This window comes from Cibotium barometz, chromosome 9, assembly GCF_041138505.1.
Source record: "Cibotium barometz isolate CiBa-2024 chromosome 9, ASM4113850v1, whole genome shotgun sequence".
Classification (NCBI taxonomy): domain Eukaryota; kingdom Viridiplantae; phylum Streptophyta; class Polypodiopsida; order Cyatheales; family Cibotiaceae; genus Cibotium; species Cibotium barometz.
The window spans coordinates 5207180-5227329 of record NC_141054.1 but is presented as its reverse complement, the minus strand read 5'-3'; the positions used below and the strand labels follow the sequence as shown (position 1 = coordinate 5227329).

The 20150-nt window shown below is 48.0% G+C and overlaps 1 protein-coding gene across 8 annotated transcripts in view; it reads left to right on the top strand.

The window, feature by feature from the left end:
- Nucleotides 1-20150, top strand: part of LOC147635179 (golgi-to-ER traffic-like protein) — a 168894-nt gene that overhangs the window by 130035 nt on the left and 18709 nt on the right. For 6 of the 8 annotated variants that reach the window (XR_015266607.1, XR_015266608.1, XR_015266606.1 and 3 more), the window contains exons 9-11: nt 18313-18435; nt 18633-18717; nt 18803-18883. Coding sequence is in view for 4 of the 8 variants with exons in the window: in XM_086802380.1 (XP_086658506.1) it covers nt 18313-18435; nt 18633-18717; nt 18803-18883 (289 nt within the window). In the remaining 4 variants the exon portion in view is untranslated. The remainder of the gene's footprint in view (nt 1-18312; nt 18436-18632; nt 18718-18802; nt 18884-20150) is intronic. The other 2 variants (XR_015266609.1, XM_086802379.1) reach the window with 2 other exon arrangements.

Sequence of the window (20150 nt, the reverse complement as noted above, 5' to 3'; positions counted from 1 at the left end):
AGCATAGGGGGGCTTGGCCTCATCGATCCAGCTATACAGAGCCCTGCCCTGTTGGGCAATTTGATTGTCAGAGGACTTCTACCTTGTGGTGAGCCTTGGAAGGATTTCCTCTTGGCTTGGATTTCAGCCCGCACTTCGAGCCTTGGAGGCCCGTGGCCACAGAGTTCTAGATTGATCTTCACAAAGATGCGAGCTTGTGGTTTGAGTCCTGCCTTTTGAGGACAAATTCGCAGCTAGTCTACTTCGTGCTTGGTATCATCTCAAGCCAGCCCTCAGACAGATTGTTCCAATGGTCTTAGAGGAGCAACTTTGGCAGCCTTTGATTTGGAACCCCTTGATCTGTTTACCCAGTGGCCACATGCTAGGGGCCTGGACCGCACATATCCTGGGGTGCCTTGAGCATGGGACCAGCGAGGTCTCTCGGAGATTGGATTGCACATAGGCAGTTATCTCAGGCGGAGCAGGAGAGGCTCGGGGTAGAGACAGGCTCAGCATTGACATCGACTGAGCTATCCCTCAGGAGTGGCTGACTCCTATTCCAGACTTGACCCCCTCGATGTGGCTAAGCATGTTCACCAGACACGATATCCTCGTGGCGGTCCATGGAGCAAATGAGGACAGTGGTCTGCTCACTTTTTCTATTGGATTACATGGAGATTAGAGAGATCAGAGAACCCCTTGGAGGATTTCAGAGGCTACACCTTGCAGAGGGTGAGGGTGATTGGTTTTCAAGCACGGGCATGGCACATAGATCCAGCACCGGCCAAGGAGAGACTTTGGCGGTTATGGATTTGGGAGTGCCGATTTCTCACACGGTTGCAAAGGGACCCAGGAGAGTGGACTTGGCATGATCCCATAGATCGGGTGAGACTTTGGATGCCCCTTTCTTTGCATATACAGCGCAGCTTGGAGGATCCAGATGCCGGAGGGAGATAGCACACCGGTAGCAGCAGCACACTAGCAGTCTCAGGGTCTCACAGCGCTTCGTTTCAGATTTCTGGAAGAGACTTTGGGACAACTTTCGGCCGAGGAAGATCACTCTCTTCCTTTGGCTAATGGCACACAGGAGTTTGGCGGTTGGTACTTCGCTAGCAATTGGAAGTCGGTCAGCAGCTTGCCCAAGGTGCGGGTTGCCCAAGGTGCGGCCATCCCCAGGAGTCTCACCGACGTTGCCTCTGGGATTGCTCGAAGGCTCAACAAACTTGGCAGCGGATTCTCTGCATCTTTGCTATGGATAGGGCATCAACCTAGATCATCACTTGGGATACTGTCACTTGGGCCACCGAGGCTAGAGTCATCAAGACTTACGAGGAGGATGGGGGAGGACTAGCCCTTCAGGTCTCCCACTTTGTATTGCAGTAGTACCAGTCTCATAGCCCCACCGGCAGGTGTCTGGCGAGCAAGGTCATGCTAGCGATGGGAGATTTGCAGTAGCATAGCAGCCTGACACATCTGGCGTGCTAGATGTAGCGAGGCCATCGAGGGTACCCACACTCCGCCGGCTGAGACCATCAGGAGCATATGGCTTGATATCACACACCCTCCGCGGTCAGTGGGGGAAGCTACATGGAGGTTCTGACCGCATGCGGAAGCAACGGGAAGCCTTCTTGAGACTTTGGAGGCCTGGTCCTTTTCTCATAGATAGAGGTGGTGACCCCATTTAGCATTAGAGACCACCTGTATGGTTGTCCCTCCCCCCCCCCTCCCCATGTCTGAGATAGCCGTCTCCTCACAGAGTAGCTAGCTGGAGGAGAAGCATCTCTTTCCCTTTGATCATTTGTCTCCCGCCCTTGTATGAGGTGAAACTGCAGTTAGCCCGTCGTGGTTGTACTTAGCCCTTTGCAGTTGTTTTTCTTTAACTAATTGAAGGATCTTTTTCTTGGGAAAAAAAAATGTGAGTGAGGGACATCTTGCAACTCTACCATGTTGGGCAATACCTCTACGAATGAAATAGCAATGCTTGTATCACTGCCCGCGTAGAAAAGCTACGGACTAGACTGGGAAAGCCAAGCAACTGCCCCCCAAGTAACATACATGGTGTGACCACTCAATTTTCCCATAAGCTAGGCTATAGAACCCCGAATACTATGTGCAGTGCTGCATCCCCATAAACAATGCTGTATAGTCTTAGAATTTGTCGTAAATCTCGGGTAGGAGGTGCTACACGAAAAACCGATGTCCACTAATTGGTGGGGAGACCACCATGTAAAAATAACCAAAAGAAATGAGAGATCTGGCTGCTTCTGTATGAATGCCAAAGCCTATGCCAATATATGCATTGTATCATTGGAGTGATGTCATAACTCTCTCAATGAGGCCTCAGAGTAGGGATCTTATGCATCTGTTGAGTGATGAGAAGCCGGGTATTCCAGATCGGGAAATTGAGAAAAGGAAGACTTTTCAAATGATCAGAGGCATCCATCCACTCCCACTCACGTGGATCCCACTGAAGATATCTGATAGGACTGCCACCATACAGCCACAAACACCACGAGCCATGAGTCACTGTCTAAGGAGAAGGATCAATGAACTAGTGCTCGAACGACCAACAATCCTCACTGGACTAAGCCTCGTATTTGGGATGATCCCCTCCATGCTACATCTCCTCAACCTCCATCCAAGCATGATAGAATAGATGATGCAATCTATAGCCTCCTTCCTCGGGAGAGCAAGGACCTGTAGAGGTATGCCTATCATAGAAAAAACTCAAAGCCATCTCAGATAATCTCCATGAAAGGTCCCAGAGAGCCACTCATGCGGTATAGCTGCATAAATCTAATCAATACGTATGCGAGAGCCCCTAAGATGCTGAATGGATGCAGCTCTCCGGTCCACGACAAGACTCTTAAAGTCTTCCAAGCAAGAACCGTATATGCACATCTCCCGTCCTAACCACTGCACCAAGTGGCCGACCAGCCTCATCCCTAATGAACTCGTTCCACATAATAGGTTGTCAGTCAGCCTTATCCAAAGACCTAGGAAGCCTTTGTCGCAAGAATGGTCTCATGCGTCTCCATGCTCTAACAAAGTCTACAATAAGAGGGGAAGATGGTGCCTTGATATCTACCTCTGTGAACAAAAACCATGTGCTAGGCAGCCAATCTCTCCCAACACGGGGTTCGCGTCTAAATGGGAAGTGTGGATGGGAGCCTATGTCGCCCTATTCGTTCTATGATCTATGGGGGTTGTACATCCGAAAATCTGAAATACGAAAAAAATCCTGTGATCTCCGCCCCAATCTCGTCCCAAAAAGTAATGAAAAAAACAAAGAGAGAGCATCCTATCCTAGACACTTACCATGAGGTAAGGCATGCAGAGCATGACTGAACTCCTGCATAGAAAAAGGGGCATCCAAAACGGCACACATCTCCTCAGTAATCAAATGTGGCAATGCATTCCAAACCTTCCTTTGTGCCCTGTGTCCAAGTCAGAATGAGGCTCAGTGCTATAAGAGGATCTGAATGAAGAGTGCCATGTGAATCCTGCAGCTACGTGACACTGTCTCTGGCATGAGATGGGCCGTGAGTAGCAAAGAAGTGTTTGTTGCATCTGCCACCCATTTCTTGGGCATGGTAGCGTACTTCGCATGCTGCTCTCAAGAGTGATGAAGCTCAGCCCTAACAGTACATAAAGAGACTGAAACCCAGTGAGCATGAGGATGTTTCTTGTGCTCTTTGTAAGGCAAACCAGTCTACGTCTAATAGCCCTTTCTAAATCCAAGGCCTCTTGCCTCTTAGAAAAGGCACACATGTGATAAAAGTTGCTAATATCATAGAGAGCAGAGGCGAGGCTTTGCGAGCCCTCCGAGAAATCACGAGATCTCCAAATATCAAGCACCTGACATGATAGCTCTGCGTCTGAGAACAAATGATCAGGGATGCGTATATGAGGTGTTGATCCATGGAGACTTGGATCTCTAATGCATAAAACCACTAGGCAATGATCCGATTTTGAAGTGCCTGTAGCAATAAAAGTATGGCCCCCTCTGTCAAGCACCCAATCATCCACATAAAACTGGTGTCAGCGTGCATAAATACATCTTGCATCCCTTCTCCTATTAGACCATGAATAAAGAAGAGTGGATGGTTTCCTCGGAATGTCATCCTCATGCCAACAATCTCTGCCATGAATGGAGAGTATAAACCTCTCCCAAGACGCTCTCTCAAGAGGATGCACCAAGCCCTCATGTCCCACCTCTTTTATCCATTGGCATCTGAACCATGTTAAAATCCCCACCAATAATCTAGCATGAGGCATAAACATAGTGAGAGATTTCCAAAAGACAATCCTCTCACCTCTATGGTTAGGAGCATAGAGGTTAAGAATACCAATGCATGTAACACCCTACATAAGAAGGATCCACTGCGCTCTCGGTAGGTAAAATGACACCATGTCCAACGATGCAAGGAAAAACCACAGCTGAAACAAAAATTCAAACACCACCTTTGGTACCAATAGCTGGTGACCAAAAGGTGTGTCTTGAGAGAAGCTTAACTGATCTCCCACATTGGCAAGCATCAAGTTTATGCTCTTGCAAGAGCAATACATCCATAGGTCCAGCTGTAACTCCACTGTGCAACTGAGTTTTGACAATTTGTTTCTGCTGATGCGGAAAAAAAAACCCCAAGACCTTGAATGTTCATCAAGACCATCCTCAGAAGGACTCAGAGTAGGAAGGACCAGATCTCTTGTCGACAAAGGATCCCCGTTAGAGACGGAGGTACGTCTCGCATAGGTAAGGGGGAGAAAATGTGACGATGACAACCTTACCTCTCCTCCTCCCAAAGCCAGGGCTGGTCCTCAAAACTGGAGAGGTACCATGACAATGCGACTATGCAACATCATCATCCTTGAGGGTGCAATCATCGTGTAACTATAATGCAACATCCTCCTATGAGGGATCCAAATCTTGTGCGTGCATAGCCTCATCCTCCAAATAAGGATCCACATCCTGGGAGGCAAGAGCTACACAAGGGTTGGGATACTCCTCTAGGGGTGCAGATAAAGGGGCAAGTATGTGGGTCTGAGGGCGCCTACCATCTCTAATTACAACCCAATGCTATGTGGTCTGTTGGGGCACAGGGGCAATAGGAGTCTGGGTAGCTGCAGGAGGCATCTGTTGGGTAGGACCACGCTGCCTCCTAGCATGGCCTCTGGATCTAGGAAAATCTCTAGCAATGTGGCCCTGCCCTAACGACAAATCCGACACTAGTCAGGTTTGCTTGCAATCTCCATCCTCTGGCGAAAATGTGAGCCGTTTTCATCCCCCCCCCCCCCCCCCCCCCTCTCTGCCTTTTTCTCTCTTATTGGCCCATTTTTATCGGGCAGTTTTGGAGATGCAGGTTAGTTCATGGGCAGAGGGACACTGACTGAGAGCCATAGGCCAGGTGCTTTAGGAGGAATCACTCTGTATTGGAGCACATTTTCACCCTTCACGTGGTCATTGAGGAGGTGAGGGCACGTCTTCATGTTGCGAACTAAAGTTCAATCATGGACACCCACTGGATAGGCTATTTGCATGCCTACAGTAGTTAGACTTTCCCCCGGAGATGATATGGGGAGTGATGGCATTATATGAGTTGGTGACTGACGTGTGAGAGCAAGTGGGGGCATGTTGCGTAAGATATCCAGCGCTATCGGGACTGTAGTAGGTTGGGTTGCCCAGGTACACTAAGAAGATATGGTGGTTCACTCTTGGACAGTATGTCCAAGGGAGTCAGAGGATGAACAATAGGATGGAACAATAGCACAACACACAACAAGCTTACTTAATCAACACTTAATTTACTGGACAGCAAGAAACACTGCACTAGAATGCTGTACTCCACTTGTATTATTATGAACCAGCAGTTACAAACACCTTTCACTGCACCGTGCACACTCAACAGTGAGGAATATCACACTCTGATTGGACGGAATGACACAGGATCAAGGAGCATTACAATGGATACCACAGAGTAGCACATAGTAGCCTTGCAATCGGCAAGGTGGAACTATAGGATAGCCTATTTCAACTTTGAACAAGAAGAATGCCTTATAACTCCGGAGATTCGTGAAGATGCGTCGGTGACCGTTTGCAAGCATCTCCTAGCCAACTCCTCCGATGTGAAGAGGATCAGGAGGAAAGTCCTGAGAGAGTGCGGGACCACCTCTCTTGTATGCTGCCAAACCCGCGCTCATGCATCCAGCACCTGCGTGGAACTGGGGGCACCTATGAGAAGGGTGCAGAGGAAATCTATGGCGATGGCTATCACATGAGGGGGGTCTGTAACAATGGATCCATCCTCCTGTGTGGGCTTGCAATCTCAAAGAACTCTCCAGTGACCGCGTCTCCTGCCTGCAGCCAAAAGAGGCTCTGGCATGATATCTGAATGGGTAGAAGGCCTTGTAACTCCAGAGAGTCATGAAGATGCGTTGGTGACCATTGGTGAGGTGAGCATCTCGTAGCCAACTGCGACGATGTGAAGGGGGTCAGGAGGAAAGTCCAGAGAGTACGGGACCCCCTCTCTCGTATGCCGCCAAACCCGCTCTCGTGCATCCAGCACCTGCGAGGAACTGGGGGCACCGCACCTGTGAGAAGGGTGCAGAAGAAATCTGTGGCGATGACTGACATGAGGGGGGTTTGTAACAACGGATCCATCCTCCTATGTGGACCTGCAATCTCAAAGAACTCTCCAGTGACCCTGTCTCCTGCCTGCGGTCAAAAAGAGGCTCTGGCATGATATATGTACTCCACCCACTGCTCCTTGATGGATCTGAGCTCTGTACGGGCAGCAGCCAACTGGCTGTCAATCCATGGGCTATCTGGTGCACTCTCCTCGAGCCGCTTTAGAGAAGCAAGATCCCTGTGAATGCTCTTGCTCTCGGAAGTCAGCCAATCTGCTTTGCGCTGCCTCCTGTAATAGACTGCTAATCTGAGCTGAGCTGCAGCTGCGGCTGCGGCTACGGCTGCGCAAAATCTAGCCTCTCCCAAATCCCCTCTATCCTGCTGCAAATATCAGGGTCCTGGATGAGGCTATTTGGAATCCGGGTGGTCAAATGTATGCCCTGCCTCCAGGCGTCATCCAGGGAGAGAATAAAAGGTGCATGATCGGAGAAAGTAGTGCCAACCAAAATACTGATCATGCCACCATGATTGTAAGCCCACTCGTCTACATAAAACATATCTAATCTGGATAGGTTAGGGCTTGTGCTCCTCCTGTCAGATCTGGAAAAACACAGACTCTCAGGACTAAAGCCAAACTCTGGTAGATGCGAAGGGTCTTACCCCTGAGCGCTAGAATCAGCTCCTCCCAAGCCGAGTACTCTACACCTGAAATTGTAGCTATGCCACCACTGAGTCTGCCCTCCACGGACTCTAACATGTTAAAATCTCCATCCATACACCTGAAATCCGCCTGTGGTAGGGAGTGACGAACTGTACTGCAGAAGGTGGCTCTGCCTGCTGCAGTGTTCGGCACAAAGACATTCAGGAAGCCCACGACGTCCTCTCCAATCTTGATGGTCACCCACTGAGCACATCTAGTGACAATGGTGTCTGAGTCAACCATTGCCGGCAGCAGTTGCTCACTAATAGAAATGCATACTCCACCGTGTGTCCCCGAGGGCCAAAACAGTGGGACCAGAAGGTGTGACTCTTGCCATGTAAGATCTTCGCGCAGCAGTGGGTATGTCTCTCTAAAAGATGGTTCTCTTGAATGAGAAGAATATCAATGGGTCCACCAACTGTCGCTCTGTGTGGAGCTCCTTTCTGAGGACACCACGCATGTGAAAGCATTGTGGGCCCACCAAACCTCGGATGTTCCATGAAATAATCCGCATATCTAAGATCTGTGGGAAGCGGAGCTGTCTGAACTGCCCTCCGACTCGAAGAGTCTTGGGCATGGGTTTCGATGGAGAGTAATCAACGTCGGTCTTGGGGCGAAGCCGTGCCAGATCGGCACGAATCCTGGCCTCCATGTGTAGCCACTCAGTTCGAGCCCCAGAGTATGCATACTCTAGACTCCACCTGTCACACTACAGGTGTTTGTAGGAGGGGGGAAGTGGTACTGCCAGGCTGGAGGACACCATCTCCCCTGCTTGGTCCCAAAGGACCAAGCCACCCAACTCCATCTGAGCCAAAGACCAGAGGTGAGTAAGCACATCAGTGATACGCAAGTCGTGATGCGAGAGCTCTATGGCAATTTGAGGATGATTCCGTGCTTTAGTCCGTCCCTGTGCTGCACTCAAGGGGAAGGAGAAGATCATCGTGCCACTTTTTGGGGTGGACAGTCTGGAGTGATAATGTAATCAATTGGTTGCCCCAAACCCTAGGGAGCCGCTTGGCGGCCCGGGAGGGAGAGCCCACACAACGATGGTCATCTCCACCGGCTCCGAAAAATGATTTATCAAATGGCGGACCGAGCTGGCCGGCTGTTTTCGCTCTTAGCCCAGCACAGCCAGAGGGCGGTGGGAGTGCTTTGGGGGAGTAGGGGGATCCGATGCAGCCGGAAGGGGGGGGGGGGGGGGGGGGACGAAGCGGAGGAAGGGAGGGTGAGGGTGAGGGATGGGTAGGGACTACGAAGGGTACTGGGGACAATCAAGGGGCTGTTGAGGGAAATGCTCAAAACGGTTCTCTGTTACAACCATATCCTCTTGGATCTCGCCAACCTGGTGCGCTTGTTGGCACCGCTCTGTCCTCTGGAAGTCGGCCGGTGGTCTGCCGCTCTCTCGTGCCCTTAGTCGAGGATGCATTCCGGATCCTGCCAACCTGTTGCGCTTGTTGGCACCGCTCTCTCTTGTGCCCTTAGTCGAGGATGCATTCCGGTGCTCTAGTATTTGGGGGCTGTCCTTCCCCCCCCCCCGTGGGGCCGCGGGGCCGCCCAGAGCGGCGCGCGCGGGGGGGGGGGGGGGGAGTGCTTGGACTATCGACGGGGACAAGCTCTAGCGAGGTGTCCCATCTGCCTGCAGATGAAGCATTGGCTTGGGAGGCAAGAGTATTCAACTCTCTGTGAAATGGGGGGGGGGGGGGGGGGGTGGTTTGTTCCTCGAGGGTACTGGGGGTGCCCCATCACCATCAAGGGACTGTTGATGGAAATGCTCAAAACGGTTCTGTCTCAACCGTATCCTTGTGGATTGTGCCAACTTCGTACGCCTGTTGGCACCACTCTCTCCTCCGGAAGTTGGCTGGTGATCTGCCACTCTCCTGTGCCCTCAGCCGAGGGCGCATCCTGGTGCTCTGGTAATTTGGGGCCTGTCACCCACCCGGGGAAAGTGTGAGCTGGGGCCGCCCGAGGAGGGGGGGGGGGGGGGGGGGGGACAACCGGAGGCGACCACCTGGACTATCGATGGGGACAAGCTCTAGCGAGGTGTCCCATTTGCTTGCAGATGAAGCATTGGCTTGGGAGGCAAGAGTACTCAACTCTCTATAAAATAGGTTCCCCCCCTCAAACTCGAAAACAGAATGGAGTGAGGCATAGACGTCGAAGGCAATGCAAATATGAAGAGATGGGATCCTTGCCGTCCGTGCAAGAACCGAAGCAGCAGGGGGGGAGGATTCCATCACTCTTCTGATAGCACCTCCTATCACTGGGAGGAGAGGAAGGTATTCCTTCTTGAGACCTTGAAAGCAGATTGTCACAGGAAAGCATGAGACTCCAGCCAAAGGATCGGACGTTGGGTCAAAGCCGTGCTGCCACCTTGCAAAGAAGGCCTTGGTTGACACAGCGCAACGGGGCTCAGCTGCATGACTTTGTGAGAAGCTGTAGGTGAATCAAACTCAACCTGATAGTAGCCACGCCCCAAGGCGTGAATGTCAGTGATCTTCTCAGGCATGCCGAGAAGGCTTGCCTGTTAACAAATCTTTGAACTGTCCGCGTGCCGGGCGGCTACCCACAATCTTGCATACCAGGGTGGAGGCCTCCAAAGAAGTGACAGCCATGGTGAGGAGCTGGAGATCCACTTTTGAAAAAGATAGGCAAGCGACGGTGGCCTCGGACGGGGATGACAGAGCGGCTGCCATGGAGTCCTCCTTGGGATTCAAGATTAGAAGATGCCGAAACTTGCCACCGATATAAAACCCTGATAGCGAAAAACACCTGAATGGCCTCCCGGCCACTTGTCCGCCTCCACGCCTCGCCCCTGCTCAGCCTGCCTTACATGCGCCGCCTCCATCCCCTACTACCTCTCTCCGCCCCCCTCCATCTTCCTTTCCTTTTTGCCGTCTCCACCCACCTCCGCCGTCTCCCCTCCTCTGTGCCTCTATGCCCTAGGGGGGAGCTCCAGCCATAGTCACAAGGAATGGCCATTTTTAGACTCGGGAATGTTGGGAATGGCAGCATCTTCCCGTTCCCATTCCCATCCCATGTCACTCTATAGCCACAAGGAATGGCCATCCTCCATCTTTTCCGTCCCCATCCCCATTTCGCGTCCTATGTGACTATGGCTCTAGCTCTCGATTTGTCAACGGTACCTTAAATGCCTTGGAGTGGTGCGTCAGGAATCTTCACGCTAGAGTGTCCACTGGGCTGTCCACTTGGAGCATCTTCTATTGCAACTTACCACTGCCACACTGTAACACTGTAACACTGCAACATCGTAACACCACCTCAGTGTAACACTGTAGCACTGCAACACTCTTAACATTGTAATACTGTGGACACCCTTGGTGCCTACAGGTACCGGGGGCTTAAGAATTCACTGTCTCAGCGAATAACCATGAGAACAGATATATAGCTTCAGACAGATGTGTAGCCGCCAAGTTCCAACTTTGCCACTAACCCAAGAACAAAGAATAATCATCATCAACCATAATGTAAATGAGAAGGTGGAGTCATGCTTGAGTACTATTGTTACTAGGCTATCTTCTCGCTAATGCACCAAGGGTAGGTCTAATGCTCGGCCTCCTTCGTTCCTAATCTAAGGCACTAGGCCAAACACGGCTCCTACAAGCTTCTCATACAAATATTGTTGACTTGGCAATTAAGCCCAACCATACAACTGTCAAAGCCTTAAACTCATGAATGAAAAAGCTACAGAATGTAGTCATGGAAACACACCCAAAATGTGAAATAAAGAACCTAGGCCTGTCCAAAACAGGGTTGTGGCCCATTGAGCACGATGATGCTAATGCTCTCCTGTAGATCCTTGGTGCTGCAAGTTGTAGTGTCAGGAGCAGACGCCCGACTGGCAGGGAGTCCACACAGAGACAGATTACTGACTTCTTTAGAGGGACTACCCGGGAGGACACACAACCGACAGCTCAGCAGTGGGCACCCCGTGGGACTCTAGTTGAGAGAGCTATCTAGTTGGGCAGATTTAGACGCCCGAGGGTTCGCGGATCCTCACATCAGTGACGGTGCCTACACCGGAGGATTCAGAGCATCATTGCGAGGCATCGGGCTCGTCCGACCAGGCATCTCACTATGGCAGATATCCAGGCCATCTGGCAGAGACCCATGCTAGAGCTCCTAGGATGATTACGACTCCAGCCATATACTGTTGTACTCATTATCACTTTTGTACTCCCCCATATTCATGTATTCAGGTATCCATGTACTCATGTACCCCATTTTGACTAGTAGCATTAGCTTCCCCCCTACTGATGTATTGTGGGGCTATCTCTTTTCTTTTCCAGACAGTGTATCAGATGTCACATGGTTGTAACTTTGGTCTCATAGGTCACTTTGGCCTTTTGAAGACGTTAATATAACATTTCATTTCATTTCATTTCTCTCTCTTCTCATTTCTGTGTGAGCTTCTCTATCGTGCACCTAACCCTAATGTGCAGGTTTGTGTGTGTGAGTGTGTGAGTCCAACACCAACAATTGGTATCAGAGCTTCAGTCCAGGGCCTGTAGCTCACTATGGAGTTCCGCCGGCGAAATTCCTTCGAAAACTGACGTCTGGGGCGTTTCCTGGTTTTCGCCGCCTGGCCCGCCGCCGCCGCTCAGCCCCGCCGGCTTCCGCAGTGCTCAGCTCGCCGCCACTGCCGAGCCGCGCCGGTGCTCCTACTACGCAGAGAGCCAACCCCGCCGGCGCTCCTACAGCACAGACAGCCACCACCGCCCAGCCCCGCCGGCTGCGATAGTGGGCAGCCCTACGCCGCCCGGGCTCCTTGGCGCAGGTACGCCCGCTTGCGCCGTCTACGCTTGGCCCATCGGCTGTGTGCGCCGCCGGCTCTGTCCACCGCCGCCCGCTTGCGCCGTCTCCGCCGCTCGTCGACTCTGGCTTATGCCGCTCTTCATCACTGCTATGTGCTCCTCGACTGACACCTGCTTTACACGTTTGTACCATTTGTGCTATCCTCGCCAACAGGTATTCTTTGTGCAGATTTTTATTCACATGCAAATACAAATTTTGCAGCCATTTCAGGGCAGGTCAGATTCAAACAAAATTCTAGGGATTTGCTAGAAGTTGCCCGCTGCAAGAAAAATTGCAGGTGGTGCCATTCATATTGTTTGGTTTGGAATTTGGTGGTTTTCAAAATTGAGGTCAAAATCAGCAAATTGAGCCTCTTTCAGTTGCAAAAATTTGGGTTTTTTGTGAAAATTGGCCAATTAAATGCGCATTAAAGCAATTGGAGTGCATAAAAATTGGGGCTTTTCAGATTGGAGCATGTAATTGGGCATTACAGCTGTGATTTGTCGCGTATGTATACACATTGTGTGTAATTGGACAACTTGGTGCAGGTTTACACTTGCTTCGGTTTGCAAGCATACATTTGCACCGGACATTTGGTTGCCTGGCAGTGCACATTGGTGTTTGGTTTACTTGCAGGTATATTTTGTTAACATGGCACAAAATGCTACAGATGTATTTGGTGTGCTCACCCAGGAGGACAAGTTGGATGGATCTAACTACTCCCTTTGGAGTTTCATGATCCGTAATTTGCTGGTAGCCAAAGGGCTTTGGGGCATCGTGTGTGGTGATGACACACGCCCACTTACCATACAGCCAGCCACGCCTCAAAGGGGAGGTGCTCAAAGAGCTCCTGATGTAGAACCTGCTCCCACACGAGCAGAAGAGATGGGACTCTAGAGATGCACAGGCCATGTCATTGATAGCCCTTTCAGTGAAAAGGACTATTATTCCGCACATTCGTTCTTGCAAGACATCGAAGCTTGCATGGGACACATTGAAAGCAATGTATCAGGTACGCAAGGAGGCAAGAGTTGCCTACTTGAAGAGGCGATTGGATCTTCTTTCTATGGGTGAGGGTGACTCCATGGCAGATCATCTCACCAAAGTGAAAGATTTGCAGGAACAATTGTTCAACATTGATGAGGTTATCCCAGACAGACAGATGGTCACCAACGCTCTTCATTCTTTACCACCTTCCTCCTTGGGTTTTCACACCTCTCTCAACCTCTCAATGAGAGGAGGTGGTGATCCCGTCACTTTTGAAGAGCTAGTGGGTTTACTCTTGCAGGAAGAGCAAACAAGAGCAAGCTTATCGAGCAACCGTGGTGGAGACAAGGCATTTACAGCCAAGGATAAGGGTAAAGCAAAGAGCTTTAAGCATGGGGGACAACAGTCTAGCAAGGCTGGTCATGGACAGCCCTCTTCTGGTGGTGAAAAGTCTGACAAAGGGGATGCAAACAAGCCCAAAAAGAAGGGCAAATGTCACTACTGCCATAAGCTTGGACACTACATCAGTGAATGTAGGAAGCGGATTGCAAAAGAGAAAAGGAAAGAAGCAGGCAATGCAGTAGCAGACTCTTCTGATGACAAAGCACAGCAATCAGCTAATGTAATCCAGGAAGAGTACACTTTTTTGGTCACATGCACTAGTGGCATACCAAGTGCTTCAGACAATGATATGTCTTGCATTGCATCTGACAGACAGAATGCATCATGGTATTTTGATAGTGGTGCTTCGAGCCACATCACCTCATGCAAAGATGTATTTCAGCACTTGGTTTATGCTTCAAATGGCCGCACTGTATCATGTGCAGATCATACCACATATCCAGTAATGGGAATTGGCAATGTCATGCTTATTGCAACCAATGGTGCCAATATTTGTATGAAAAATGTATTGTATGTTCCAAGGATAAAGAAAAATCTGCTCTCCGTCTTAGCCATAAACGACCAAGGTTTAAAGGTTGAATTTGAAGATGGGAAGTGTTTGGTAAAAGACCCATCAAAGGGTTATGAAATAGTCACTTCTGGAACACGATACAAAGGCTTGTATAAGCTGGACAGCTATGACAAGCGTACTTATGATGCACATATAGTGGCTGCCCCACTCCTGCTATGCATGATGCAGAGCTATGGCATGCTCGTTTTGGGAATGTAAATTTTCGGAGTTTGATGCTTATGCAGAAGCATCATATGGTTGATAATATGCCGCCTCTTGAGTCTCCAACAAGACATGTATGTGAGGGGTGTATTTTGGGAAAGATGCAACGAAAACCATTCCCCAAAGATGGAGCTGTTAGAGCTGAAAGTAAATTACAGCTCATACATAATGATGTATGTGGTCCAATGCGGACACCATCCATAGGGGGGCATCTTTACTTCGTCACATTCATTGATGACTACTCCAGGTTTGCTTGGGCTTACCCCTTGAAAGCGAAAGCAGATGTGTTTACATGCTTTCGACACTTTGTAGCAATGGCTGAAAATATGTGTGGATGTAAAGTCCAAACACTCCACTCAGATAGAGGTGGAGAATACATGTCAAATGCATTCAAGGATTATATGCTTCAAAAGGGCATCAAACACCAATGTACTGTGCCTTATACACCGCAGCAAAATGGTGTAGCTGAAAGGAAAAATAGATCTCTCATGGAGATGGCAAGATGCATGGTGAAAGCCCAAAAGTTGCCTCACAAATTTTGGATGGAAGCTATAATGTGTGCAACTCATGTGTTGAACAGGTGTCCAACAAAAGCTTTGAAAACCATAACACGATTTGAGGCTTGGTATAGCCGAAAGCCAACAGTGGATTATATGCGTACATTTGGGTGTTTGGCATATGCAGATGTGCCAGAACAACTCCGAACAAAGCTAGATGACAAAGCAGTAAAATGCATTTTTGTGGACTACAGCAATGAGAGCAAAGGATACCGTCTTTATAATCCAACTACACGAAGGATTTTTGTCAATAGAGATGTGGTATTTGCTGAAAATTCAGAACAGCCCATGTACAGCTTGTATAAAAGTAATGATACAGGCATACAAGACATGTTTGATGGACTTTTACCCATTGCAATTAGGGGGGATTCGGATCAGCCAGCCCCTACACAAGAAAATCGCTGAAAGCACATTGTATGTGAAGAAAACGGATGTTGATATTCTCATAGTTATCTTGTATGTAGATGACATGCTCATTACAGGTACTAGCAAAGCACAAATTTCAGATTTCAAAGCTGATTTGAAAGCTGAATTTGATATGTCAGATGTGGGGCCTTTACACTACTATCTCGGCATATAGTTTATGCATACAGATGATGGCATTGTTATGCAGCAAACTAAGTACATAAAAAGTTTGCTAAAAAGATTTCACATGGAAATTTCTACTCCCGTAGAACTAGGTGTACGGCTTACTATGCATGATATTGGAGAGCCTTTTGAGGTCGGCATTTACAGCCAAGCAGTGGGATGTCTCATTTACTTGTGTAACACGAGGCCAGACATATCTTTTGGGGTGTCTTTGTTGAGCAAATTCATGCACAGCCCAGGCACAAAGCATTGGCAAGCAGTCAAACGCATTTTTCGTTATCTTAAGGGTACCCTGGATCTTGGTTTGTTCTATCCCAGGGGGGGCAGCTTGCAGCTTTATGCATACAGTGATTTAGATTGGGCTGGTGATTATGATACTAGGCAATCCACCAGTGGGAATTGTTTTTTTCTTGGCAGTTCATGCATATCTTGGTTGAGTAAAAAGCAACCCATTGTTGCCACATCTACTTGTGAGGCTGAGTACAGGGTAGTCTTCACAGCTACAGTAGATTGTGTATGGTTGAGGAGACTATTGGCTGATCTTCGTGAGTGTCAGTAGACACCCACCACCATTCTCACAGATAGCCAGAGTGCTATGGCCGTGGCACGAAATCCAGTATTTCATGACGTACCAAGCACATTGAGATTCATTATCACTATGTCAGAGAGAGGCTACATGCAAGGGAGATCAGTTTATCTTACTGCGCTACACAGGATAATGTTGCAGATCTATTCACAAAGGCTTTACCTCGAGAAAAGTTTGAAGCTTTCCGCAAAGCTTTGGGCTTACTCTCATACAGAGAATGATCTGCTACCTTGTACAGGTTCACACTTCCGCTACAGGGGGGATTTGTAGGCATATGCTCACTTATGGTAGTGCTATGTGTGAACAGGGCTTAACCAGGGCACTTTTTCCCATGTGGTTTTTCCCCTTGGATATCAAGTGTGAAAGGACACTCTACCTATAATATTTTGTACTTCTATATTATATGGATGTGGCACACATGCAAGAGTTGACTTGCATTTTGTGGATACCACACTTTTGGCTCTCTCTCTCTCATTTCTGTGTGTGAGCGTCTCTATCCTGCACCTAACCCTAATGTGCAGGTTTGTGTGTGTGAGTGTGTGAGTCCAACACCAACAAGGGGTTGACCAGTGCTATCTGGCAGTGAAGGTTGAGATGGTAGGTGGGGTGCAAGGGTGGTGCAAACGGGGTGGGTGGAGGTGAAGGAAGCAAACATGCGCAGAGGGGGTATACATGCAGTGAGGGGATGTAGAGTTGGTGAGTGGGTGGCTGCGAAAAGGGGGAGGGGGGGGGCGCAAACGAGGCAATTGGCGAGCATATGATGAGGTGAAGGGGCAACCATGAAATTGGTGTTTGACTGTAGGATTCCTTGATTGGTAACAAAACCCTAGAACATAAATAACGATGACCATACCAGAAGTGTAAAGAATTATCATGGAAAACCCCTTAAAAACAGGATAGGAAACTCGAAATTGCAGGAGTCCCTTGCTGAAGATGCAACCCTAAAATGGAGAGACACAGTAAGCCTAGCCCTATAAGCTTAACATGAGCCTAGTGTAGCAAGGAGGGGTAATCCCAGAGCTTGCAGGTGAAGAGTATGGATTGGGAACCTGCTTCTGATCCCAGTTTTAATTCTTTGAGAGGATCATGAGCTTGGGTGTTGCGCCTGAGTTGACTGCTTGGAGAAGTACTGCAGGGACATGAGCAGGTTTAGTGCTGTTTGGAGTCTTGCCATCCGAAATGGAGATCGTCTTGCATGTGTGAGCCGATTGGTGACTGATTCACGTAGGTTGATCACCTCAGAGTGTTCCTCTTGTTTCTTGTCCTGGAATGGCTCAAGAGTGACTCTGAGATTTCCACCACATTGCAAGCTAGATCGTGGGTAGCTTCCAATCAATCCAGCAGCATGAGGAGGATGTCCGTGCTGCCAAATGGTCCAGGTGTTCTACACATGGTGATTTTGTTGAGGATCTATGTGGTTATCTTTACATGGATGGTTCAACATTGCTTGCATGGGATGATGTATGTGGGGACTTGATCAAGTGCCCTACACTCATGAGCAAAGATGACTATATACTCGAGGATGGGTATCATGATGACATGCATTCAATGGATGATGATGTGGATAGTGATGATGATCATCATATTAATGATGATATTGATGTTGACACATGTACACATGGTGATGATCATACACACACGTGATGAAATTGATGTATCACACCCACATACCCATGATGATGTATCGTGCACACATACATATGATGATACTTATGTATTGCACACACATACACATGATGATATTGATGTATCGCACACACACACACATGATGATAGTGATACACCATGATGTATAGAGGCTGACACCTGTCCAGTGCTGGAAGGTAAAAAGGAGAAGTGTTATAAGTTTTGAATGGAAGTGAAACTTGCCGTTATGAGTTTGGAGTTGCAACTTGCATGGTATGTTCCTTTGTGTTGTTGAAGGTTTCTTATACTGTTCTTTTGATGTCACATTGCATTTAATTATCTCTGTTACTTTGGTACAAGAACATCATTTACTACTTTGACCTAGTTGTGAGCAAGAGCAGTTGATGTGTGCGAAATTTTGATCTTTGATGCGGGACTCTAATTGGCAGCAAACTAGCTGAAATTATTGCTAGCTAGTTTGAATTTTCCAGCTTGAGTGATTTTACATCTTGGCAACTGATGATTCTAGAACACATAAAACATTATACTCATTAACAAAAATGTCTCTAGCAGGACCTTGTCTCTATCACCTCATTTCAAGGGTCTTATGAATCTCTTCTGCCTCGTAGATTAGGCTTGAAGTGCAGTTTTTAATGGCTCCTTCGCTGTGACCAGGTATTTGTCATTAGGAAATCTAAGAGATGCAAACCGGTTGGTCCATGAAATCAAAAAGGGACTGGGTGATCAAACCTTCTCAGATTCTCCTCTTATGCACTTTGTTAAGTATATTTTGCTCACGTAAGTTATTTCTTAGTACGAAGAATACTGCTGATATTTTTCTTTCCATTTGCTTGAAGTTATCTTGAAAACTGTCTTCAAATGGGAAGTTCAAGTGCCCTTTTTCTTGTTAGCAAACAAAACTCAGAAATATTTAATGATACATGCGTTGGTATTTCTCAATCGAGACTCTTTTCTAATGTGATTGGGGTGTGCAGACTTGAGCGGGATGCATTGCCCTTATTTCGTATGCTGCGCGAAAACTACAAATCATACATAGAAAGAGATTCTTTTTTGAACGAGGTATTTCTCTGAATGTTCTAATGAAAGATTATGCTCAATTCTTTTCTTTGAAGGATAAGAAATTCAACTCTATAAACGATGGCAGTGCCTAGATGCCATAGCTGAAAGATTCTATGGTGTGCACCATAAAAATGGCCTGCAACGCATGCTTGGAGATCTGGTGAAGGTATGTTCTCATTTCACGTACTAAGGAATATGTGCAAAATCTTTAGAGTGCAGAAGTTCAACTTTGGAGTGCATTTGCTTAAAAGGTTCCTGCTATCAAAAGACAGAAGAATCAGAACGAAAGTATTTGTGGGTTGTTTGAAGTTGCAAAAATGTGTCCATGTGCGTGTGTACGTGTTCATCTGTGTGTCTATCTATGCGTATGTCCATTACGTGATGCACGCACGCACGCACACGTGTGTGTGTGTGTGTGTGTGTGCGCGCGCAGTGTGTGTGTGTGTGTGTGTGTGTGTGTGAGAGAGAGAGAGAGAGAGAGAGAGAGAGGGTAGGTTGTAACTCTAGCGACATGCTCGAGAACTAGCTCCCACATGCTTGTAATGTTTGATCACCATTGAATGATGTTTGATATATCAAATAGTGCCCGCGACCTGTATGTGCCACGTTTTCTACTTTTGCTTGTGAAAAGTTTTCAGCCTACCTTCAGCGACCTCTATAGGTGTGCCCTCTATGCCTTCTAGTGGATTGGTTGCACAGTCTTACTGATCTGCCCTGTGTGTCCACTGGATTACTCTGCACGGCCTCTTTCTTTGGTCCACCTTGTCAGTCTACTAGTTTGCCCTCTGAATCTAGGTGAAGGTCTTCATCTATGTAAACAGTTCAAGACTGCCTTTCTCTGTTGCCTTCTACCTCGCCTTGTAAATAGCCTTTCCAACCCCTCTTCTTCTTCAACAAGGTCCAATAGTCAACAGTTCAATGGCTGGCTGTTCCACATATTCTACATGAGGATTTTCTTGTGTAGGGGCTGGCTGATCTGAATCCCCCCTAATTGCAATGGGTAATAGTCCATCAAACATGTCATGTATGCCTGTATCATTACTTTTATACAAGTTGTACCTATTACATAGTTATATATTCGTAGGTAGAATCACATAGAAATTTGGTACATATTGCCGAAATGGGCTGTACTGAATTTTCAGCAAATAACATCTCTACTGACAAAAATCCTGCGTGTTGTTGGATTATAAAGACTGTATCCTTTGCTCTCATTGCTGTAGCCCACAAAAATGCATTTTATTGCTTCATCATCTAGCTTTGTTCAGAATTGTTCTAGCAACATGTGCATATGCCAAACACCCAAATGTACGCATATAATCCACTGTTGGCATTCGGCTATACCAAGCCTCAAATGGTGTTATGGTTTTCAAAGCTTTTGGTGGACACCTGTTCAACACATGAGTTGCACACATTATAGCTTCCATCCAAAAATT